This window comes from Cupressus sempervirens, chromosome 8 (assembly GCF_028749045.1).
Source record: "Cupressus sempervirens isolate cs-2001-9-10 chromosome 8, ASM2874904v1, whole genome shotgun sequence".
Classification (NCBI taxonomy): Eukaryota; Viridiplantae; Streptophyta; class Pinopsida; order Cupressales; family Cupressaceae; genus Cupressus; species Cupressus sempervirens.
Genome location: NC_143125.1, coordinates 290,748,461 through 290,774,417, shown reverse-complemented (window position 1 = coordinate 290,774,417; position 25,957 = coordinate 290,748,461). Strand labels below are relative to the sequence as shown.

General features: G+C 34.3%; 1 protein-coding gene and 1 pseudogene across 1 annotated transcript; one reads left to right on the top strand and one right to left on the bottom strand.

Annotated features, from left to right (window-relative positions):
• The window catches only part of LOC149542565 (uncharacterized), a 35,086-nt pseudogene extending 12,586 nt beyond the window's left edge, over positions 1-22,500 (top strand).
• LOC149542564 (uncharacterized) lies at positions 22,344-25,214 on the bottom strand. Its single transcript, XM_089796212.1, has one exon. The coding sequence runs from the start codon at positions 25,212-25,214 to the stop codon at positions 22,584-22,586; it is 2,631 nt and encodes an 876-aa protein (XP_089652338.1). The 3' UTR covers positions 22,344-22,583.
• Between the last annotated feature and the right edge of the window lie 743 nt (positions 25,215-25,957).

Below are 25,957 nucleotides of genomic sequence, written 5' to 3'. Positions count from 1 at the left end.
TCACATTATGTCATCTAATGGATGGACAAAATTTTTTGAATTGTCTTGCGTTGGCTATATTGAGTTTTTGACTATAGATTGATTTTTGAAGTTTGAAAACTTTAGTATATGTATGTAATAATTAACTAGCAATCGCATCTGTGGGTACAATTGGTATGTCGAAGTGAAGCAGTGTTGTAGAGAGAAAAAAAGAGTAGTGTTCCTTTATCTTTATATTTTTTATGGCATTTTGTTGACTTAATGTACATGATACAACATCTACCCCTTCAACAAACTGTTATTTGTTGTTGTGAGGATATGACTAGTGATTCCTCCAATGTTAAAGTCTAAAATTCTTGGCTTAGAAATCATTTCTATTTTCCAAGTTTGATGTTGTGGTTTTAATAGTGGCTAGAGAGAGAGAGAGAGAGAGAGAGAGAGAGAGAGAGAGAGAGGACCTATACAGTTTTGGTGTTTCAAAATGCCACATTTAAAAATCCCTAATGAGAACATAATACATCTAGGTGCAGCTACTTCCCATTTACAACATACTCTTTCAAAAACTAGGGCTAACTATAAGGCTAAACCCTTCTTCTACTATAGGCTCCACAAAACCTAGGCAGGTGAACCTATAGATTCTTCATATGGTACTAGTGTTAAAAGCATACAACTAAATCTAGACAAAGCAAATAAAACCCTTATTTCTCCTATACTCATGCAATAATAAAGTTACATGCAATAGAAAATTGCATATCCTATAAAATCCACAAGTTGAGTGAGGCATCCTTTTAGCTCCTAAATAGAAAGGGAAATGGATAGTTGATTTAAGTTTGATTCAGGAAATCCCAAATATGCAGCAATAGGAACATATTGATCCTATAGCTGATCGGTGCCTTATCTATTAGGCAGTTCCATAAATCACACACATACATCTATGATGCCAATGACATATTCCATATATCAAGATATTAGATCTATCCTATCACTTTGTGAATTAGACATCAATGTTAATAAATACTGCATACTCATGAAGTATCCTTCTCATGTAACCAGTGACCCTGTCAGACATATCAAACATTTACTTGGCCCTTTGTTCCAACAATAAGACATTCAAGACATACAACTTTAAGGGGTTGCAAAGGGGTTTAAGTTCTTTTCCCCTAAACCACAAAACATTGCAAATTACAAAGATAAGAGATGAGAATGAGAATGAAACTAAGAAGTTTGTTGTTCATTGTATTCATTTCTTTGAAACTATACATTCAAGATGCATGTAAATAGCTCATAAAACCACTAAATAGACCAAAACTATCTATAATAGCTTCATTACTATTGTTCATACAAAAGAGAATGCTAAAGAATGGTGGAAACCTAGTTGATCTTGCTTAGATAACTTGGGAACCAACAGGTGGTATCACAATAGTGGAAAACTTTCCAATAAAATGGAACAAACACTTACAATGAGAGAGAAAGAGAAAGATATAGGAAAGGAAGAAGAAGTCATATATGATCTAGAAGTGACACAATGTCCACTTGAACCTCCTTCCATTTTTTCTGCAAAGCTTCTCTCTTCTCTCTACAATCGAAAATTGAAAGGAATATCATCATTGAGTGTAACAAACTTGAAATATCTCTTCCTAATGATAAGAAACCCTTGCTCTAATAAAATATCATATATACATCTAAAATTCTAATAAAATTTTCTACTAAACTAATTTGGAGATGAAAATATCATCACTAACTACATCCTTACTGCCTTTAGCACACATCTAGTTCATCATTTCACCAAAAATCAAATCTGAATTACTCTAATAGAAAGTGATTGAAAAAAAGGCACCTGATGCAAAACTCTAAATAACTAAACATATAGCTTCTTGTGTAAAAGAAAACTCCAAATCTGGAAAACAAAATTCAAAGAACATTCCGACAATATATGATATTCCTATATTGGCTTATCAAAAATGCCCAGGATGTCTATTTCAAAATTAGATTTAGACTCGTATAATAGGGCTTTCAACTTTGCAAATATTTGATTTTATATTAAAGTTGAAACTACACAATATAGATTTTTTGATTTAAATGGCCTTTTGCAAATTCAAAATTAAAAATAATTATAGAATATTATTTTTTTGAACCTAATTTTTCCCTCCAATTTCCCATTTGGGTCAAACATGGTTTGACTAACTTGACACATGGCATGATGTGATTGGTCAACTTCTACACTGTCACAACCACTTGGGTTCCATGTGGCACCCTTTGATTGGCTCACCGATCTGCCACTTGTCACTTGATAGACTACCATGTGGCAACTTCTCATTGGATCTCCTTACATGGTCATCTTGCCACATCATTTTCCTACTAAGTGCCTTGCCACATCATCGCAACGTGGCATCCTCTAATTGGTCAAAACTTCTTTGTGCCATGTCATTAGCCATTCATAACCATTGCCACATGCCACCTCTATGCTTCCCCGCATTCCTTATCTTTCGAGCATCTTCATCTTCCAGGGATGCGCCAACTATCGAATCGTACCACATGTCACAATTTGATGAAGTGCTCCTAGAACTTGCCACATCATCATTGACCTCCTCATGTCAACACAACACTTTCCTACTTTGTTTAATGACCTTGCATCTTCATTTTGTAGGGAAGTGTGAGTTGTTTGATCTTACCACATGTTGTAATCTAACACTTTTCATCCTGGATACTAGAAAGTGTCAGGAATATGAGTAGCCTAAGATTGTTGAATCTATCTAGAAAACATTTGGAAGGTAAGATACTAGGTTCCCTTGGGAAAATATCAACTTTGGAGTAGTTAGATTTGTGTGAAAACAAGTTGGAAGGGAGAATTCTAGAGGATCTATCTCTATTAACAAAGCTGGCCTCGTTGGATCTATCTTCCAACAAGCTTTGTGGACAGATATTGAGAGGAATGTAACTACAATCATTCCATGCCACTTCATTCTAGAAGAACCTTATGTGCTTGTGTGAGGAACCTCTAGAGGGTTGGAGCCCCAAGAATAAAACTCCTCTGCTCCCATCAATAGAGGATCATGGAAAATCAATATGGGCTATAATAAATGAAAGATTCTCCATGATTACTATGGGCATGGGCTTTGGGGTCACATTTGGTGGAACAATATTTAGGGATTGTATGGTGGAACAATATTAGACTTTGGTCCCTCAAGATCAAAATATTCTATAGAGATATCGATTGTAAAACATGTAGCTAGAGTCTAAAGTATTGCCTTCATTTTACATTTTAGTCATCCATGTCCACATCTATCATCACTACCTAGGTGTTGTTCCATCTATTCTTCAATTTCCATGTAGGCTAGTTGTTGAAAGATTTGTCAGTTTCCCTATTTTTGGTTAGGTGATATACTAAATAATTAAAGATAAAAGGGTACAATAAAGCATGGGAAGGGCACTAGCTAAATAGCCGACAATTTGCACTAGCTATTGGTTTACCTCTGTCAGTCTCTTTGCACTGAGTTGTATTATGCCCATAACATTTTTATTACCTGCAATGCAATGACAAGATGTGTTAATTATTGTACTATGAAAAGATAAAAGTTCTAGAAAAATTATTTTCTGTTATGTTTTCTTAAAATTTTATAGAAAAAAATATATCTGAACTATATTAGTCCCTGCCAAGAACTAATGTTCCTGTTGGACCCATCTATAGCTATCACTATTAATTTTCTTGCTAAAAGGACATTTGTAGTATTCAAAACTTTCAAAGGTTTGATTTTAATAATCAATTTTGTTATGTTAGTTTCAATTTTGTAATTGGTCAATAGGTATTTTCCTAGGCTTTTATTTGTATTTTCATGAATAGAAAATAAAAAATTTAAATGGTAGAATTTCCTAGCATTTATTTGTTCCATCCTCTAACTCCAATTACATTTATTACTCTTGTATGAATTTAGACAATCTCAAATGGATGACTTGCACTTGTCAAAAATTGTTTATCCTTTGTTATAAGCGTCTAAATATGAGCAAGTGATATGATATAAATTCTATACTTGCATATGATGAATTTTGGAAAAAAAATAATATGATAAAAATTAGTTGTTTTGATATTTAATTTTTAGAAAATAAAGGACTACATTAATAGTATGTATTTTTGTCTACCTTTTTTAATCTTTTTGGTCAAGGTGTTTTACTTTAATTAGTGTAAACAATTGTAAAATGTTATTATTTTAATATTTATTAACTAAAATTTTAAAATAAGAATATTAAATTTTAATAGCTTTCCTAGACTAGAAGAGATTGAAATGGTGCTCATTTCAAACATATTGATTAGATTAATCCATACTTGATAAATCTAATTGTTGTTTGAAAGAAATCAAAATGTTAAATTCTATCATGATTAAAATGTTGAGATATAAAAGATTATATTTAAATAAATCTAATTATATTCTAAATTAAGATAGATTATTTATATTTAAGTAAGTGAAAATAAATCTAATATTTCTATTATGTTGTATATTTTAGTTATTTTCTTATATTTGAAACAATCTATAACATATAATTAGATTCTTCTTCTTCTTCAATTCAAATAATTTTCAATTTTATTTTATTTGTCTTCTAATTTGTCCAGAGAAGAAAACTTAGTCCTAGATTTGGTCCTAGCAAAATCTATCTATTTTATGAAGTCCTTATTTAGCTTTCTTGATGGAATTTCTTCTTCCTTTCTCTATTTCTTCTCAGCTTTACCCTTCTTCACCTTCTCGACCTTCCTTTTCTATGCCAAACTAAAACCCTCCATATTTTTCTAAAAAAAAATCTTTCTGAATCAAATCACTACAAACTCAGTGTACTAACAAAAAACCTTACAGCTCTATGAAATTATATGAATTTAAAATGCAAAATGATTATTATTTTTGTACAATGTGCCTTATATGTTTCTACATTTATTTCCTAGCATGAATTAATGCCATAAAGATTTTGATCCTTGCAATACAACATAGAGTGTCAGTGGTCATTTCTTGTCATGACTTCCCTATCTTATAAAATATATTCAAATATTCAATTGTTGAAGGTTTCGGTGAAAAACATACATACATCTTTGATCACTATGTCCTACATTGATCTGGAGGATATTTTCATTGAAATTTGAAGTATCTCCAAAACTCTAATAACCAATACCATGTTATAGTCCTCAAAATTTTGAGTCCAATGCAACTCGAATAGACGAAAAAGGAGTTTGTATTCTTGAGTTGTGGTCATTCAAGGGTTGGGTCAAACCTTGGATCAAAGGTTGTCAGAAAGAAAAAAATTTGTAACTCTCCAAAACTAGTCAAAGTTGATACCAAATTGAAGCTTTCATCAAGAGCTTTTCGACAACGTTCATTTCATCAAAAATGGATCCTTGATGCAAAATTTATGCTCAGTCAAAGTTAGTTGACCAAAAGGGATGATGACATCACCTAGTGATGTGGCATGCGCATATAGATGATGTCAACATGGTGTCAATCACCCAATCAAATGATGACACATGGCATTACAACAAGTGGCCAAGAGTGACATGACAAGTGCACAGTCAGCACTATGTGGCAATAGTTTTGACACATGTCAGCATGTGGTAGGCCCACGTGGCATGTGATGTGTCGTGGCAAAAGTTAAGCACATGGTGACATCATTAGAAATGGTGTTCGGTGGGGTTTGAACCTCCAACCTCTGGCCACTAAAATCAATGAATATGCTATTTTAGCTATGTGCCTCTAGTTTGGTAATTAGGAGAGGGCCACTGACAAGGTTGGAACCCCTGACCAGTGCTGCCAACCAAAATCTATTTTGCCACCATGCCAAGTTTGGTGTTTAAAGTATAATTGGAAAATAGTTTATTTAAACCTTAATGAAAATATGTTAGCCTTATTTTGTAAGGTTTTATTTATTATCAAATTATTTTGTTTTAGCCTATTTTAGGCCATTTTTACATATAAAGGGGGGTAGGGGACCTTCCCAAGTCATGAAAAATTGATGAAAATTATTAAGATTATTCAACTTTTGAGAGGAATGAGAAGGACGACTAAGTGTTGAGGAGGAGAGAGAAAATTTGTGAGGACATTTGTTAGTCCCATACATCAGAGTAGAGTAATGCCAATGTACTTGAAGGGGTTGATATTGTAACACATTTTAATTGATTTTGGAGTTAATCAGATCAGTCCACCAGTTGGAGCAGGACCTAGAGATGTAGTCCTAATAGGGCGAACTCTAAGATCAAATTGTGTTGTGCCTCTTATCTGTCATTTCTTTCTATCAGTTGTTTTTGTGTTGTTCATTTCTACATTTTGATTACATTAATTTTCTTTAGTAAAATCATTAATTTAACTTTACATAATTGATTAAAATTCCTCTATATCAATCCTAGATTCTTCTTCTCTATAACTTGAACGATTTTTAAATACATAGCCACACATTTACTACTTGGATTGGAAAAATATATCTAATTGTTGGGATAAAGTCATAAAACTTATAGATCCTAAATCAAATCAAGTTTGGTATTAGAGCTTGTTTTGCAGAGAAATAACAGGTGGTGAATGTTAACCAGGTTGAAGTTGAAACAAGGAGAACGTGAACTTGCAGAGTTCAATCCAGATATTGGGAAAAGAAGAACTATTTTGCAAGTCATGACATCTAAAAAAAATCTTTCTGAGTTTGATGTAGAAGCCTTCTAGAGAGCTTTTGTAGAGTTGAAATATTTGGTGGACATTCTTCTTCAAGAGAGGCATGAATGACAATTGAGAAAGGTGGACAAGACTAAGAAGAAAGAAGAAGCAAAATCTTCATCAAAAGATGACAAAGGAAAAGGGGTAGGAGGTGGTAATGACCATCCTGAACCTTCATCTCCATCTTCTTCATCTTCATCATCATCATCTTCTTCTTCATCTACTTCTTCTAAAAGGAAACATTCTGTGAAGACACCCTTATTAAAGCTTGATGTTATGTTTGATTTGCCTATATATAAAGGTGAATTGGATGCTGAAAATTTGGATAATTGGCTTAAGTAGATTGAAGTGTACTACAATGTTCAAAATATTTTGGATGATTCTTCCAAAATCCAGCTAGCTACTCTCAGAGTGGGAGGCACTGCATTAGTCTAGTGTGAGAGTAAGATTTGGGATGATCTTACTACACATGGTAAAATCATTTCATCTTGGTATGAATTTACTTCTACTTTGAGGAAATAATTTTACCCATTGGGTTAGCCATTATGGATTGGAAAAATCTCAAGCAAGGTAAAGGACAGTCTGTGCAAGAGTATACATAGGTGTTTAGGAAGAAGGATTTAACTCTTGGAATTCCTCTTTACACGCAAGATACTTTATTGAAGTCTATAGGTGGAATGCATTCTTATTTAAAACATACAATATTGATGTTTAGTCTATCTAACTTTGATGAAGTATATGTTCAACCAACCCATATTGAAGCAGGTGGAGGAAACACAAGTTTCAATTCAAAGAAGGAATTTTTTCCTCCTAAATGCATCAAGAAAGGAAAGAAAGAAACCATAGTGAAGAAAGAGAAAGGTGACAAGCCTACTTGTTCACATTGTCAGAAGAAAGGGCATGTAGAAGAAAAGTGTTGGAAATTGCATCCAGAGTTGAAACCAAAGTGATTTAAGAAGGATCAAAAGGGAAAGAAAAAGTATGCAACTATTGTTTAGGATCTTGGATTAGATTCTTGTGATGAGACAACAATATTAGTTGTGGGTTTGAAACATAAAGCTTTTGTTGATTCTACCACTGATGTTTCATATGCTTCTACTTCTAAAAGTCATGTTGTTCCTGAAGATAGTAAAAGGTGTGAAATTTTTCATATAAGGGTGATTTCTAAAAGTACTAAAACTGACACATTGATAGATAGTGGGTCCCAAGTTAATTTGATTTCAGAAGAAGTTATTAAATAGTTGGGATTGGAAATTAAACCACATAGGAGACCATATCCATTAGGTTGGGTGTGAAATGATAATAAATTGTGAGTCACTAAGCAAATTCAAGTTAAGATTTGAAATAACATCTAAGTTCATAGATGAGGTTGAATTTGATGTGGTTCCACTTGATATCTGTGGGATTGTGTTGGGTAGTCCATACTTATATGATAGGAAAGCTATCTTCTACAGGGAACATAACAAGTATCATTTGTTTAAAGATGGAATTGAATACATTATAAGATCTCATTGCATGAAGAATGAAGGATAAATTGTAAACACTTGAAAATGATTGTAAATGCAAGTAGTAAACTGACTCTCATGTCTATAGTAGCTAGTGAGGATCATGTGCAAGCAAAATCTAGTCTTCAACTAGTGATGGTAAAAGAGGATTTGAAGGGTTCATTTTCTAATGGTGTTCCTATGTAGGAGGTCCAAAATGTTGATACTTTTTACATTTCATTAGTTATTTTAGTCTTTGCTACTTCTACTTCTACTAGTTGGTAATATATGGGTGATGGATGTAATAATGAACACTGGTGGATATATGGTTGATTGTATTAGTAGTGTTATGTCATTCTTCATAATGTGTTTGATGGTTCAAATATTTAGAATTCAAGCAGTTTGTATAGGTGATACTAGAAAAGTGAGGCAAACATGCCCTCATTTTCATTTTATGTAAAAATAGACATTCAGAGATGCAAAACCTTCTTTTCAGTGGGGAGGCTTGATCTAGAGGATATTCTTGCTGAAATTTGAAGTATCTCCAAAACTCCAACAACCAATACCATGTTGTAGTCCTTGAAATTCTAAGTCCAATGCAACTCAAATGGACAAAAAAGGAGTCTATATGCTCAATTGTGGCCAGTCAAAGGTTGGGTCAAACCTTGCATCAGAGGTTGTTAGAAAGGAAAAATTTTGGAACTCTCCAAGACTAGTTAAAGTCAGCACCAAATTAAAGGTCTCGTTGAGAGCTTTTTGACAATGTTTGTTTCATCAAAAATGAAGCTGGGATGCAAAAGTTATGCTCGATCAAAGTTAGTTCACCAAAAGGGATGATGACATCACCTAGTGATGTGGCATGTTTGTACAGATGATGTCAACATGGTGACAGTCACCCAATTAGATGATTACACATGGCATTACAACAAGTGGCCAAGAGTGACATGGCAAGTGCACAGTCAACACTACATGGCAACAGTTTTGACATGTTTCAACATGCAATAGGCCAACATGGCACATGATGTGTCATGGAAAAAGTTCAGCATGTGGCAACATCATTAAAAATAGTGGTTGGTGGAGTTTGAACCTCCGACCACCAGCCTCCAAGACTCCAATAACCAGTACCATGTTGTAGTCCTCAAAATTCTGAGTCCAACACAACGTGAACAGATGAAAAAGGAGTCTATATGCTCAAGTTGTGGCTAGTCAAAGGTTGGGTCAAACCTTGGATTAGAGGCTGTTAGAAAGGAAAAATTTTGGAACTCTCAAAAACTAGTCGAAGTCGGCACCAAATTGAAGGTCTCGTAGAGAGCTTTCTAACATTGTTTGTTTCATAAAACATGGAGCCTAGATGCAAAAGTTATGCTCGATCAAATTTGGTTGACCAAAAGGGATGATGAAATCACCCAATGATGTGGCATATCTGCACAGATGATGTCAACATGTTGTCAATTGTTTAATTAGATGATGACACATGGCATTACAACATGTGGCCAAGAGTGACATGGCAAGTGCACAGTCAGCACTACATGGCAATGATTTTGACATGTGTCAACATGCAGTAGGCCCACATGGCATGTGATATGTCATAGAAAAAGTTAAGCATGTGTGGAAATAATTACAAATAGTAGTTGGTGGGGTTTGAACCTCCAACCACTAGCCTCCAAAACTGGTCAAAGTCAGCACCAAATTGAAGGTCTCGTTGAGAGCTTTCTAATGATGTTTGTTTCATCAAAAATGGAGCCCAGAAGCAAAAGTTATGCTTGGGAAAAGTTAGTTGATGAAAAGGGATGATGAAATCACCCAGTGACATGGCATTTCTATACAAATGATGTCAATCACCCAATCAAATGATGACACATGGCTTTACAACATGTGGCCAAGAGTGACATGGCAAGTGCATAGTCAACACTATGTGGCAACAATTTTGACATGTGTCGACATGCAGTAGGCCCATGTGGCATGTGACATGTTGTGTAAAAAGTTAACCATGTGGTGACATCATTACAAACAATGGTCGGTGGGGTTTGAACCTCTAACCACCAACCTCCAAGACATGGCCAGTGGCCATTGCACTATCGGTGGGTAGTTACAACTAAAATCAACAAATATGCTATTTTAGCTATGTGTCGCCCAGTTTGGTAAGGAAGGGACCACCGGTAGGGTTGGAACCCCCAACTAGTTCTTATTATAGAAAATGTCATCTCATGCCCTACACATTGTTCGCTATTGCTCTGCCTCTCCAAATTGCCCCTATTAATGCAAAATGTAAGCCACCATATAGAAAAATGATGCTTCATTCCCATTTGTGAATCTAAATCCAGTTTCCAACCATATCAAAATTTTTATTAGTTCTACAAATATTCATAATATGTAGCAACAACAACTTGGAAAATATAGGTTTATGGTACAGACTTATCTGAAGCATTTAACAATGACAATGGAACTATGTCTTTGTATTCAACTAGTGTATGGCTTCCTGAATTTTCCCTCTCCATCTACCACTGCACCTCCATGACAAATGAAAATGCATACAATTTTTTGATATTTCAAATATGTTTGAATAGTTGAGTGGGAAAGATTTTTTAAAACGCCCTCCATTTTGCACCCTGTTATCTGTGTCATTTTTGCTACGATGTACTCAGGAGTCTGTTTAACATCTGTATATTGGGAATGCATTTGACATCCATTTCCACATGTCATGGCATATAATGTATCATATGAGTGAAACATGCTTATCATGTCACTTTTTGTGTCAGGATAGCTAGCACCATTTAACTAGAACACCACATTTTGAATAGAGATCAATTAAAATATGGATAATATTTTGATAGTCACTAAGTGAAAATAATTATGAAAAATTGATAATCATGATTAAAATTAGGTGTATTAAATAGAATCTTGTGTGATTTTAAGAAATCTTATTAATAATTGTAGATTATAGTGCAACAATTTGTGTTAAGATGGGACATTGTCAACCTTGTTGTGAGTAATTGCATGACATTGATATGAATATACAACTTTCCAATATTATAAATATGTAGTAATAAGAGATTCTAATACAGTTATAGTTTATCATATATTATTATGGCAAGTGCAGGACACAACATATGAATGTGTGTGGAATAACCCATGAACATGTGTATGGACTTAACCATATGCTAGGGATGATAACCAATCTTGCAAGTATAATTCTAGGGAAAGTCTAATTCTAGGGCAACTACAAATGAATCTTTAAAGAGTGTGAAGGCATGAACATGATTCCATGAACAATAATGTAATATCTTCCTATTTTAGCTCTTACCTAGGTAGAGAAGATCTTCTTTGTAAGCATACAAAGGGCATACAATTGGTATTTACCCTTTGCAAAATTAAGATGATCTCAACTAGAATTAGATATATTCCTTATATCACCTACCGAAAGGGACTCTTCTATATAGTGGATCATGGTTCACCTACTACTCCTCCTAATGTACATTAGAGCTAGAAATATGATATCTCTAGGGGAAAAAATAATAGGTTTTCATAAGCTTAAAAATCAAAAATTTCTGTTGTAGGGAAAATTATAGGTGTTAGTGAGCTTCTAAATTAACATTTTCACCTATGCCTAGAGTGGTGGTTACTCTAAAATATCAATTCTAATAGACCTTGTAGTGAATTCAAAATGAATATGCTATAATTGACTACCAATATGTTATCATTTTATTTCCCATGAGTGAGATTAAACAACCTTCTATGCCTATTGAAAATTGGGATCCACAGTTCTTGTATACATTCTCATTCTATTGCTCCAAGTCCCTTGTTTCGTTAATCTTACCTAAGAACATTATATGAATATCATGGGCAACCCATTACGGGTAGTCATTTCAAAAAATTGTACATCTAAGACCATTATAAATAGTTAATATTGCAAAAAATTTCAAACTAGTTATGGGTAGCCTATAGAGATTACACAAATATTGAATTGAGAGAAGATTAGGAGTACATTACATGATATCTAGCACACTAATATTCATATTGTAGCAATATTCGTATCAATGTTGTGCTCATATGCTTATTTAAAATGAGTTAGCCATAGAGAGTCGGTTGAAGTATCAATTTAATAGGGTGTAACTATAAAGGAGATGAGTGCCTCTTAGTTGCAGAGTATATGCTTGATGATACTCTTAAAATTAACTTTTCCATTGTAAGTTGCTGAGTTTACTCAAAGCAAGCATCATTATGACAAGAACATAGTATTTTATTGTATAAACATAAAGCTTCTTTATTAGCACAATTTAAAGCAATGTGGTTGACTCACCAGTTATTTATATTTACGATCTAGTTAGATGAACAATTTTTCTAGAAATGGGTGCATAAGTTATGACTTACAAGTTATAAAATGTCTAAATATTGTACATGTCTTGAAATGGCGAGATTATTTTATGAAGATACAGTTAATTTGTACATCACATTCATGTTGATGTGTAAATTGAGGTCTCTAGGTTTTATTGATATAGTTAATTTGTACATCATATTTCATGTTAGGTGTCTACAATTATATGTGGACAACAATTCTCTATGTGGGTTTCACTTTGTAATTTAAATGATCCCACTTAAAATGTATGAATATTGTACATGTCTAGGAATCAATGCCACATATGTAGCAGTAGCTTTGATGAATACTTAATAGAAGTATAGTTATCCTATTGTTATTAAGGTACGTTAGTATCTAAAGTTGATATATTTTGCTTTCTCTAAGTTGTTGATATGCACAAACTATATGTTATTCTTGTGAAGGTTTTGCATCTTTTTGTAGGGGAGCCTTTTGTTGTGTCTGTGGACAAGTCATGTTATGCCTCTTTGATTTTATTCTTTTTGTTCCTACAACTTATATAACATTCTTCTTTAGTTTGAACTTGGACCATTCTCTTTATTTCACTAGTATCTCTTTCTCAAATAGAGGTTCACCATCATATTCATCTTTCTCAGATCATTTTTCCTCAATTGACCTTTAATTATAGCTTTTATCTGTGTATGATCCCATCTCTGATAATAAAGATATTTGGGTATTACACACCCACTAGGTATTTTCACTTGTTAAGAGTATGGTGTATTAAATATTACTTCTTTGATGTTGGATACAACTATTCAATTGTGTGTTGTCTTTGATGTTACACAAATGTCATATTAGTTATCAGTTAGAGTCTACTGAGCTCAGTTGGTCAGCAAAGAAAAAGATAGAGTCTACTGAGCTTAGAAGGTTACCAAAGTGGATTATAGAGTCTATCGAGCATTTCTAAAGGTTACACTATGAAGACAGTTTCTACCAAGCTCACTCGGGTGCTAAAGGCTTCTGTGGTAGAAATCAGTTTCTACCGAGCTAGCAAGGTTAGAAAAGGAAAGTTAGTTCTTACAGAGTTCACTTGGTCTCCAAAGAATTTTGCAGAGTCTGTAGTGTTTACCAAGCTTCACTTGGTTAACACTTGAAATCATTTTTTGGAGCAGTGTTTACCGAGTAGGGTCGACTAATGAAGGATTTCATTGTTTTGGGAAATAAAGTTTATTTGTATAATGCAATTTTTGTTGTTGACTAATGTATGGTTTACTGGTAAATGTAACTTGTAAATGAGCCAACTTGACAATTTGAAATGTATAAATAAAAGGTCAAGTTGTGGATTCTAATTGAATTGAACGAGCATGCAAATGAGTTGATTCTGTGAAGAGGAAGTGTAAGCAAATTTTGAAGAAAGATCAAATATTCTTGGGGAGAAGTAGAGCTATATTTGATTAGTGAGGATCTATTGAAGCAGAGTAGAGATATGTATCAGCAAAGTTTAGTTGCATCTCATGCATGTCACTTATTGTTACTTTCTCACCATTGTAGCAATAATTCCTAAATCTTTTAATAGAGTTCGTCTAACAGCCATTTTGTAAATCCTCTAACAAGGTGGATAGTTCTCTTGAATTGTTTTAAAGTCTTCTAGCAAGGCCACTCCTAGCAGGGTGATTAAATCCTCTAACAGGATCACACCTAATAGCGTGTTTTGTAACCTTTAACAGGGTTGGCTTCTAATAGGGCTCACTTCAAAAGAGTGAAAATTGGTAGCTAGTTACTTGGTGGTTTTTTCCATATTGGGTTTTGACATTAAATTTAGTGTCTCTTATCTTCATGTTATTTACTTTTGCATGCATGTTAATTGTGAATGCTTAAAGATCAGTAATAAGTTAATTCACAGTTCATCTACCGAGTTACATCATTTTTCTGTGTAGCTACTAAGTGATAGTAGTAACCAGTTATTTAAGACATCTAAGGGATCTATGGATTTTTTTTTGTGGTAATTGATTCACCCTGCACCCCCCACCTGCCCCCTAGTTACTCCATCTCTAATTCCAAAAATTGGTATTAGAGCTTTTGGTGCTTGCAGGAAGGATTTCAAGGATCGAAGCTAAAGATCAGGATGTCTTACAAGAGGGAAATTCCAAGCAAGGCTTAACAGGGATAACTTTTTAGCATGGCAAGGTCTCATGAGACTCCATCTAGCTTCCATTGGAGATACAGGACTAAAAGATTTGGATGAAGCATATGTAAATCCTATTGGCACAGTATCTGCAAATGACATTACTGAGAAGAAGACTCATAACACCATGATGATAGACATTGCATCAGCCCTAAGCTATGAAGGATTTGATGATATCAAGGACTGCAAAATTGCCTTTGAAATGTGGAACAAGCTAAAGGATATCTATGGAGGAGATGATAATGTTAGAAGAGCCAAAGTAGAAAGTCTAAGAGGTTAATTTGATCAGATGAGGATGAGAGGATGAAAACATTGCAAAATATGTTGAAAGAGTCAAAGCAAGTGTTAGTACAATCAAAGCTTCTAGAGGAGATATTAAGGAGGAAATAGTTATAAGTAAAGTACTTAGAACATTACTTCCCATTTATGCAATCAGAGTTTCTGCAATTCAAGAAAGAAGATGTGAAGCAAATCATAAGATAAATTTAGAGGTCATAGTTGGAAGATTGACTGCATTTGAGCTAGATAACTATGACAACTATGTTCAAGCTACCAAGAGCATTGAATAAGCATTTGAAGTCAAGCTTTCACTCAAGGAGAAAGGCAAGAAGATAAAGGATTATCAATCAAAAAGTGAAGAAGAATCAGAACAAAGTTGTGATAGTGATCTTGAGGTGGTTGAAGCTCTACTAGCAAGGAAATATTCTAGAGGCAAAGGGAAATACAGAAGTAAGGTTTCTCTAATCTATTTTTATTGTGAAGAAATTGGACATATTGTTGCTAGGTGCCCAAATAAGAAAAAAAAGGATGAGAAGAAAGGTCACAAGTGCAATGGCAAGAAAGACTTCAAATCATTCAAGGACAAAGGTAAGAAAACATGTTTTATGGCTAAGAATTCTAATGATTTTGATGATAAAGAAGAAGATGAAATTGTTTACATTGTTGTGAAAGATGAGTTTGATAATGATGAGGAAATGGCACTTATTTCTCATGTGAGCAAAAATGATACATGGATCATAGATAGTGGTTGCTCTCATCATATGACTGATGATAAAACTAAGTTTGAACATTTTGAAGACTATGATGGTGGCAGTTTTAGGTTTGGTAATAATGAACCTTGTTGCATAAAAGGAAGAGGAAGAATCTCACTAACCAAAGAGCTTGTATGTGATGATACATATTGGGTAGAAGGACTAACACAATCTATTGAGTGTGACACAACTACTCAATAATGGATTCAAAGAAGAATTCATGCATGGAAAAGGAAGACTACTGGATGACAAAGGAAAACTGATTGGATCAGGCATTCAAACAAAAACTAATTTGTTTTATCTTGAACTTAGTGAATGTTCATGCTTTATTGCTCAAGTTGAAGAAAGTTGGTTATGGCATAGGAGGTTGTGTCATGTGAACTTTGATAACTTGGTAAAAATAAGTAAATTCAAGAAAGTAAGAGGCATTCCTAACATAAAGATACCTAAGGTTGATCTATGTAAGAATTATCAAATTGGCAAGATGGGAAAGACTAGTTTTAAAAATAAGAACTATCAGTTTGAAGAAGTTTTAGAAAGTGTGCATATTGATTTGTGTGGACCTATTGGAATTGAAAGCTATATTGGTGAAAAGTTTTTCATTCTTTTTGTAGATGATTATTCAAGAATGATGACTATCATGTACCTAAGAGAGAAATTAGAAGCATTTGAAAAGTTCAAATGATATTTGGCCAAAGTTGAGAAGGAAATAGGCAAAAGACAAAATTGTTTGATATCAAATAAAGGTGGTGAATTCATCTCCCATGAATTCAATAACTTTTGCATTGAAAGGGGAATCAAAAGACAAATATCAGCCCTTGGAACTCTTGAGCAAAATGGAATGGCTAAAAGAAGGAACAAATCTATCATGGACTGTGTAAGAATCCTAATGATTGAAAAGAGCATAACTATCAAATACTGGAAGGAAGCTATCAGCATTGCAGTTCATACCTTAAACTAAGTACAACTGAAGAAGGACTCATTCAAAACCTCCTATGAGTTATGGTATGGCTATAAACCCAATGTAAGTTACCTAAAAGTATTTAGAAGCAAATGTTACATTTTGAAAGAATCTAGAAAAGCTAAATTTGATGTGAAGGGCACAATGAAGGAATATTTTTGGGATATTATTGCAAAAGTAAAGCATATAGATGTTTGAATTTGTCTACTCACAAAGTCATAGAGAGTGCACATGTGAAAGTTGATGAGTTTGTAGAAAGAACTGAAGAAGCAAGCCAAAGGAAACTAGAAGACTATAGGAGATTTGTTTTCATTGAACTTGACACAATGCCAAACACACCCATCAATCAAGAATCTTCTACTCCTGAGTCTTTAGTAACCAAGTTGTAGGAAGTTCAAACTAAGCTACAAGAACTTGAGTCACATTCTAATGCTACCAAGCCAATTCTTAGTGAGTCTAAAGGACCTGAGTAGTAGACAGAATAGCCAGAACCTGAAGTTGAAGTACAAAAGGATGAGAATGCAAAGCATTCAAAAGGCAAGGAACCTATATTAGCTAAGTATGTCAAGAGACATCATATACTAGATCAGATCATTGAAAATAAATCTGAAGGAACCATGACAAAAAGTAAGTTGAAAGGTACTTGTTTACTTGCTGATTTTGAACCTGCAAGTATCAAAGATGCATTAGAAAATGAAAGTTAGATTGAGGCTATGAATGAAGAGATAGAGCAGATAGAGAGAAACAAAACATGGACTCTTGTACCCAGGTCTAAAGACAAAAATGTGATTGGAAAAAAGTGGGTATTCAGAAATAAGCTACATGAAGATGGTAAGGTGTCATGGAACAAAGCTAGACTGGTATGCAAAGGATACTCTCAAGAAGAAGGAATAGACTATGGAGAGACTTTTGCTCCTTTTGCAAGATTGGAAGGTGTCAGGACCCTAGTTGCATACAAAAGATTTAAGGTTTATCAAATGGATGTCAAGTCAGCATTTTTCAATGGTATATTGGATGAGGAAGTGTACATTGAGTAGCCTAAAGGTTTTGTTGATCTAGAAAAGAAGGACATGGTCTGAAACAAGCCCCTAGAGCATGGTATAAAAGATTGCATAACTATCTTATTTAGATTGGTTTTCAAAAAACTAATGATAGAAGTAGCTTGTATATCAAGGAAGGACCAGATAATAAGATTAGTTTGGTAGAAATATTTGTGGATGATACTTCATTCATAGGAAATAATGATTTTTGCAAAGAATTTTTAGAGCAAATGAACAAAGAATTTGAAATGTCAATGTTTGGTGAGATCAAATTCTTTGTTGGTCTTCAGATTCAGCAAAGTAAGAATGGCATCTACATCACTCAATCTAAATACATCAAGGAGATACTAAAAATGTTTGGTATGGAAGACTGCAAACCAATTGGGACTCATATGTGTACTAGATTGAAACTTACCAAGGATGATGAATCAAAGGAGGTAGATCAAACATTATATAGATCTATGATTGGAAAGTTATATTGCCCTTGCAATTGGTATTGTAGCAAGATTTTCAACAAAACCAAGAGAAAATCACATGATGGAAATCAAAAGAATCATGAGATATTTGAAAGGAACTGAAGATTATGGATTATGGTACAAATTTGGAGGTAATTTGGATTTGAAAGTGTTTACTGATGTAGATTGGGAAAGAAACATTGATGACAGAAAGAGTACAGGTGGAGGAGCTTTCTTTCTTGGAAAGAGGTTGGTTTCTTGGACAATTAAAAAGCAAAATTGTACATTCCAATCCACAATAGAAGCAGAGTATGTTGTAGCAGCAGTAAACTATTCTAATATTATTTGGTTCAAACAGTTATTAGAAGGTATGAAGGAAGAAATCAAAGAACTTGTTGTTATGTTTTGTGACAATAAAAGTGCAATTAACATATCCAAAAATCCAGTGATGATTCAAAGACCAAACACATTGCAATAAAGTATCACTTTGTCAGAGAATTGGTGCAGGATAAGGAGATCAGATTGAAATATTTTCATACAAAGGAACAAATTGTTGACATATTTACAAAGCCTTTACCTAAGGATGCATTTTTATATCTAAGAAGTAAGTTAGGGGTCATTCCCCTATCCGAAGCTCACTAAAATGAAATTTTAGCGATGCATCAATAGGTATCAAGTTGAAGATCTTTTAGTTGTTGCATAATAATCATGGAAATATTGCATATGAATCTATACATAAGGTACATTGCTATTCATTTGGTTTGTGTTGTCTTTGGCATGTGTTGTCAAAGAGGGAGAGTTTATTGTCATATCTTTTTGAAATTTGAATCTATTTTTGAAGAAGTTTGATGTTTGTATAGAAGCTATGTAATTCCTTCATAGAGGGAGATTACTATATTTGAGGAGTTTGTGAAATGAAATGTAAGAGGGAGAAACATTCAGAAAAAGACTTGTTTTCAAATTTCATTTTGCTATGACATGTTGTGTTGCCATCAATGCCAAAGAGGGAGATTGTTGGATATAATTATTCAATTCTGTGTTGCATTTGATGTTACACAAATGTCATATCAGTTATCAGTCAGAGTCTATCAAGCTTAGTTGGTTAGCAAAGCAAAAGATAGAGTCTACCAAGCTTAGAAGGTTAGCAAAGTGGATTACAGAGTCTACCGAGCATTTCTAGAGGTTACACTATGAAGATAGTTTCTATTGAGCTCACTCAAGCGTTGATGGTTTCAGTGGCAGAAATTAATTTCTACCGAGCTAGCAAGATCAGCGAAGGAAAGTTAGCTCTTACCGAGTTCACTCGGTCTCCAAAGAATTTTGTAGAGTCTGTAGTGTTTATCGAGCCTCACTTGGTTAACACTAGAAATCATTTTCTAGAGTAGTGTTTATAGAGCAGGGTTAGCCAATGATGGATTTCATTGTTTTGGGAAATAAATTTTATTTGTATAATGTAATATTTGTAGCCAACTGATGTATGATTTATTGGTAAATGTAACTTGTAAATGAGCCAACTTGACAATTTGAAATGTATAAATAAAAGGTCAAGTTGTGGATTCTAATTTTATTGAATGAACATGCAAATGAGTTCATTGTGTGAAGAGGAAGTGTAAGAAAATTTTGAAGAAAGATCATATATTCTTGAGGAGAAGCAGAGCTGTATTCGATTAGTGAGGATCTATTGAAGAAAAGCAAAGATCTGCATAAGCAAATTTTAGTTGCATCTCATTCAGGTCACTTATTGTTACGTTCTCACTATTGTAGTAGTGATTCCTAAATCTTTTAATAGAGTTTGTCTAATAGCCATTTTGTAAATCCTCTAACAAGGTGGACAGTTCTCTTGAATTGTTCTAAATCCTCTAGCAAGGCCACTCCTACCAGGGTGATTAAAACCTCTAATAGGGTCACACCTAACAGTGTGTTTTGTAACCTTTAATAGGGTTGGCTCCTAACAGGGCTCACTTCAAAAGAGTGAAAATTGGTAGCTAGTTACTTGGTGGTTTTTCCCATATTGGGTTTTCATGTTAAATTTGGTGTCTCTTGTGTTCATGTTATTTACTTTTGCATGCATGTTAATTGTGAATGCTTAAAGATAAGTAATAAGTTAATTCACAGTTCATCTACCAAGTTATAGCATTTTTCTGTGTAGCTACCAAGTGACAACAGCAACTAGTTATTTAAGACATCTAAGGGATCTGTGAATTTGTTTTTGTGGTAATTGATTCACTCCCGTTTAATGTAAACCTACATTTCCATTATTATACTACTATATTATCGTATAGTTTTCCTCTACTACAACTAACTGCTCACCTTGTTCTATTATACAAATATTTGTAACATGTAAGGACACTTGTGACCAGTGACTTCTTCAAACACATAAGGACACTTGTGATTAATGAATTCTTCAAATAGATGAACCTCCACAACCTCCAGCAAGAAGAAATATTTGCTGGAATAATAACAAAATGCTACTTATACCAAAAAAAAGACTAATAACATATAAAACCATGCCAATAAAAACCTGTACAATGTGCACTCAACCGAAAATACACCATATACCAAGTGAAATATGGTTGCAACCTATGTCAATATCAACACCATTCTCTAACAAGGAACAAGACAATTGTGGCTTGAAAAGATGCTTCACATGCCATAGGCCAATACTATTGGTCTACAAGACCTGCACTACCACATATGTATCTACCATCCACAGTTTGCAACCTACTCCAACACCCTATAGAACTACAATTTGCAGTCAACTCCAACACCCTATGGAACCAATAGATTGTACAAAGATGGGGCTCAAACGACACATATTTGGCCTTCCCTTTACATGAACCACTTAGCATAATTGTTGAAGACGTGGTACCAACATAGACCCAACCAATTGTACATTCCACCCAATACAAATCTTGTAATAGGCGTTGTACTGGTTCAACATGCCTGAACCTAGCACTCCTCTAGACAACACAAAGTAAATGAACAAAAACAAATGTGAATATTGTAAAAAACTTGACATATCTACAATTTCAACAACTTATTATCTATTTTTATTGTAAAAAATAATACAATAGCTTAATTTAATTTAATTCTTTAAGTTTTATTTTTAAAAAATTATTTTAATTTGTGAGAATTAGTTTTATGTTATTGAATTGTTATTAATTTCATCCATCTTAAATTTTGTATGCAATTTCATTAACATTAATTTGAAGTTATTTCAGCTTATTCAAGTTTTTCAAAATAATTTATTAGCATTTAAAAATGTTTCAGATCTAAACATATGTAAATTTTATAAGAAATGTAAATTTTATAAGAATTTAGGATAGAATAAATTTTATCAAGTTTTAAAAGAGTTATTAATTATATCATTTTTTATTATAATAGATCTTTCTTATGAAAGGTGTGCACAATTTTCATAATAGAAGTCAATTATAAGAACATAAGATTGTGATTTTTTTTTTCTTACACTTTTATTTAAAAAATTATATAAAATCTTTATTTTATTTAATAGTTCAAGTTTTTTTTTTTAAATTTAAATATTATTTGATTAACTCTAAATAATATTGAGTATATATTTTTTATATAAATAAAATTACTTATTTTATTATATATAATAATTTTCTTTTATTTTAAATATTTATACTGTGAAATACACTAAAAAAATATTATGCGCTATTAAAAATTATTAATTTAACAAAGTAAAATAAATATATTATATAATATTAGAAAAATCTTTAAAGAAAGATTACATAGTATTAAAAAAATAAATTGTCTTGGATAAAATTATTTTGTAAAAAAAATGTTGATTCATAAACAAGCAGAGTTGAATTAATTATTTTTCAAAGCTTTATAAAATTATTTTTCTATTGTAATTTGTTTTAAAAAAAATAGATGTTTAAATTTAAAACACTTTAATAAATTGAAATAACTTCTAATGTTGAACAAATTTCATACAAAATTAACAACAATTAAAATTAATAACAATTCAAAAACATTAACGTGATTCTCTTTAGTTAGATTGTAGCTTAATATTACATTTAAAAAATTGAACCTTATTTCTTAAATAAATAAAATAAAATAATTTTATTAATATAAAATAATATACAAATTTTTATAATTTCAATAACAAAAAAGTTTTAATTTCTTTTTTGAAAACAATGAAATTAAATAAAGCTCACATAATTTTTTCTATAAAATTTAAAGAAAAGACAACGGAAAAGAAATTTTCTAGAACTCTTCTCATATTTGTTTAAGAGTTCATGTATTTTTATTAACACTTCTTGTCATTGCATTGCAGCAATAAAAATGTTATGGGCATAGTACGACTCAGTGCAAATAGACTGACCAAACAGACTGACGGAGGTAAACAGTAAACTTTCGGCTCTTCCCATGCTTTATTGTACTCTTTTTATCTTTAATTATTTAGTAGGAAACTGAAGAATAGACGGAACAGCGTCTAGGCAGTGACGGCAGATGTAGATGTGGACGTGGATGAGTGAAATGGAAAACGAGGGCGGTACTTCAAACTCGAGCTACATGTTTTAGAATCCACAACTACATACAAAGCTCTGATTTTGAGGGACCTCATGCTATACCAAAGTCTGATATTGTTCCCCCATACAATCCCTGTTATTGTTCCACCAAACGCGATCCCGAAGCCCATCCCCACAGCAATCATGGAGACTCTTTCATCTACTATATCCCATATTGATTTGCCTGCACCCTCTGTCGATGTCGATGGGAGTAGAGGAGGAGTTTTATTCTTGGGGCTGCAAATCTCTAGAGGTTCCCCGCACAAGCACGGAAGGTTCTTCTGGAATGAAGTGGCGTCGAATGTCTGTAGCTGCGTTCCTTTTGGTATCCGTCCACAAAGCCTGTTGGAAGATAGATTCAACGAGGCCAGCTTGGTCAAGAGAGACAGATCCTCGGGAATTCTCCCCTCCAGCTTGTTTTCAGACAAATCTAACTGCTCCAGAGTTGATATCCGCCCAAGGGAACCTGGAATCTCACCTTCCAAATGGTTTCCAGACAGATTCAGCAATCTCATGCTGCTCATATTCCCCACGCTTTCTGGAATCTTTCCGCTGAGATTGTTACATGACAAATCAAGTATGGTATTTGATGTCAGTACATATTCCACCTTGTACTCTGTTCCTTTCATTACAATGGGTAAGTCCTCATACAGTGTGTTTCCACTCAGTTTTGGGTCTCCCAACTTTCCGAATCCCTGGAGACTGCCAAGATTAGTGGGTATTCCTCCATCAAACTTGTTGTTGGATAAATCTAGCACCTGCAGATTCGTGAGGTTTTCCATGGACGGAGGAAGACGACCATGAAGCTCATTATACCCGAGGCTCAAGACTCTCAATTTCTGAAAAGTCGTCAGATACAAAGGAAGGTCACCTCCCAAATGATTGTTTCTGAGATCCAACAGCTGAAGATCTATGGAGTTGGCCAATGATGCAGGCAGAGTCCCGGAGAAACTATTGGAGTGTGCAGAGAAAACTTGTAAAGAAGAAGAAAAGTTCAGATACAGATTTCCGTGAAATGAATTCTGCGACAACTTTAGCCTCCTTAAAGATGTGCAGTTGCTAATTGTGGGAGGAATTCTTCCCGACAAATAGTTGTCCGACATATCTAAATCCTCCAACGATACCAAAGCACTGATAGATTCAGGAATACTCCCAGAAAAGTTATTGCTCTCGAGCAGCACCCTGGTAAGATTCCTGAGCTTCCCAATGGACTCGGGTATCATGCCCGTCAGATTGTTGAAATGCAAACTCAAAGTTTTTAATTCTTGGAGGCTTTCTATACCCTCTGGAACTGGCCCTGTCAATTGATTGGTACCCAAGTAAAGTGCTTCAAGCTTGGTCAGTCGAGTTATTACTTGCGGTATGGTGCCTGTTAGACTATTTGTGCCCAGATTTAGAAAGTTTAACTCTCTCAGATTTCCAATGCCATCGGAAATGGCTCCCACGTAATTGTTTACACCCAAATTTAAGTAAGTTAGGTGGGTGAGATTGAAAATGAGTTGTGGGATTGTCCCTGAAAAATTGTTATTGAGTAAGGAAAGAGTTCTAAGCTGTTTCAATTTCCCTAGATCGGCTGGAATATCGCCTATCCGTGAGTTATCCCCAAGAACCAACCGCTCAAGTGATGAACAATTACCCAGAGCTGCTGGGATTCGAGACCCCAACCTGTTTGATTGCAGGCGAAGCCATTGCAATTTCTTCAACATCCCCAGCTCAGAGGGGATGCCACCAGTCAAGAAATTGTTTGGGATATCAATGACGGATAAAGCAGAGCAATTACTGAGAGGAGGGATGGTACCTGTGAGACTGTTATAGCCGAGGACCAAATCAAGTAGAGACGTGCACTTCCCTAGAGCATTTGGAATGCTCCCGCTTAGATGATTGAAGGACAAGCGGAGATGCTGTAAGTTGCCCAGGCGACCGAATTCTTTTGGTATGCTCCCTGTCAAATTGTTGACTGAAAGTCTGATCCACTGGATGTGCGTGCAATTGGCAAGAAATGTGGGGATGGAACCCACCAGCCTATTTGATTTCAGGTCCAGTAGTCTCAACGCCTTCAATTGGCCAATCTGAGGTGGAATGCTTCCCCTCAACGAATTATCAGAAAGATTGAGAACTCCTAGTAAAGAAAGGTTCCCTATGAAGGGTGAAATAGTACCTTCCAATCCCAATTGAGGCAGAATGATGGCCACGACTCGCTTGGTATTCTTTCTGCACCAAACGCCATTCCACGAGCACACATTTCCCGAATTGGTGGAAGTCCAGTTGGAAAGGCAGTGCATTGGGTCTGCAGTAATGCCATCTTTGAAAGAGAGTAGGGATTCCACGTCTCTCTTCTCAAAAACATCTTCATCGCCCTTGTCGAGCAGCATACGGCCTTTCACAACAGAGAGCATTATACTTGGGGCATCATCGGCATGTAAGGCAGAGGCGTGAGAAGAAAGTGAGGTGTTGTAAATGGGCAATGAGCTGGTTACTGTGAAAGACAGTGCCAAGCCCACCCACATGAGCATCCAAATTAGTTCATGTCGTGTCTTTTGCCTGCTGCAATCCATTTTTTTAATACTGAAACACAATGGCTTGAAGACTCATTGTGGCCGCCTCTATATATGTCGCTTGCCATTCCTTCTACTCCTCACGCCGGATTAACTCGAGCAGCGAGCAGTCCAAGAACTTCAATACTTGGTCAATTTGAAAATGCCAGTCAAAGCAGCCAATCGAGACTTAAATGTCCCACTTTCCTGATTGCTTCCGTTTGCTTGAAACACATCTACGCTAGTGCTTTTTTTATTTAAGCCGTGTTTATTTAATTCAAACCTGCGTTCGCGCTGTCCAAGGTGCATTGAATTAAGGTGCAATACCTTAATTCAATGCACCTTGCCAAAGATTCTACTATTTAACATTGGCTATGGAAGATTTTTATTATTTAACATTGGCTAGTGGGGCATATGAGTTGTTCTATAAGTTGTCATGTAGCCACTGGCCATCCATCATACTTCATATCGAGGATGTCTTGACTCTTATATTAAATATGTAATAATATAAAAATATTAGAAACAATTATAGGGCTCTTGGTCAATTGGTGAAGTTGAAAGGATCATGTCTTGTTGAGTGTAAGGCTCCAACATCAAAAGAGGATGAGGTCAAGATTGTGCCCCTGACGAATTTAGCAAAATGGATACCTCTTAGTCCTTGGCTCTTAATCGAAGAGATTCAATCGTAAAAAGAAAAGTGTCATGCCCAAAATTTAGGGCAAAATACAACTACAATATTTTATTTTCTTTAAAGCTAACTTAAG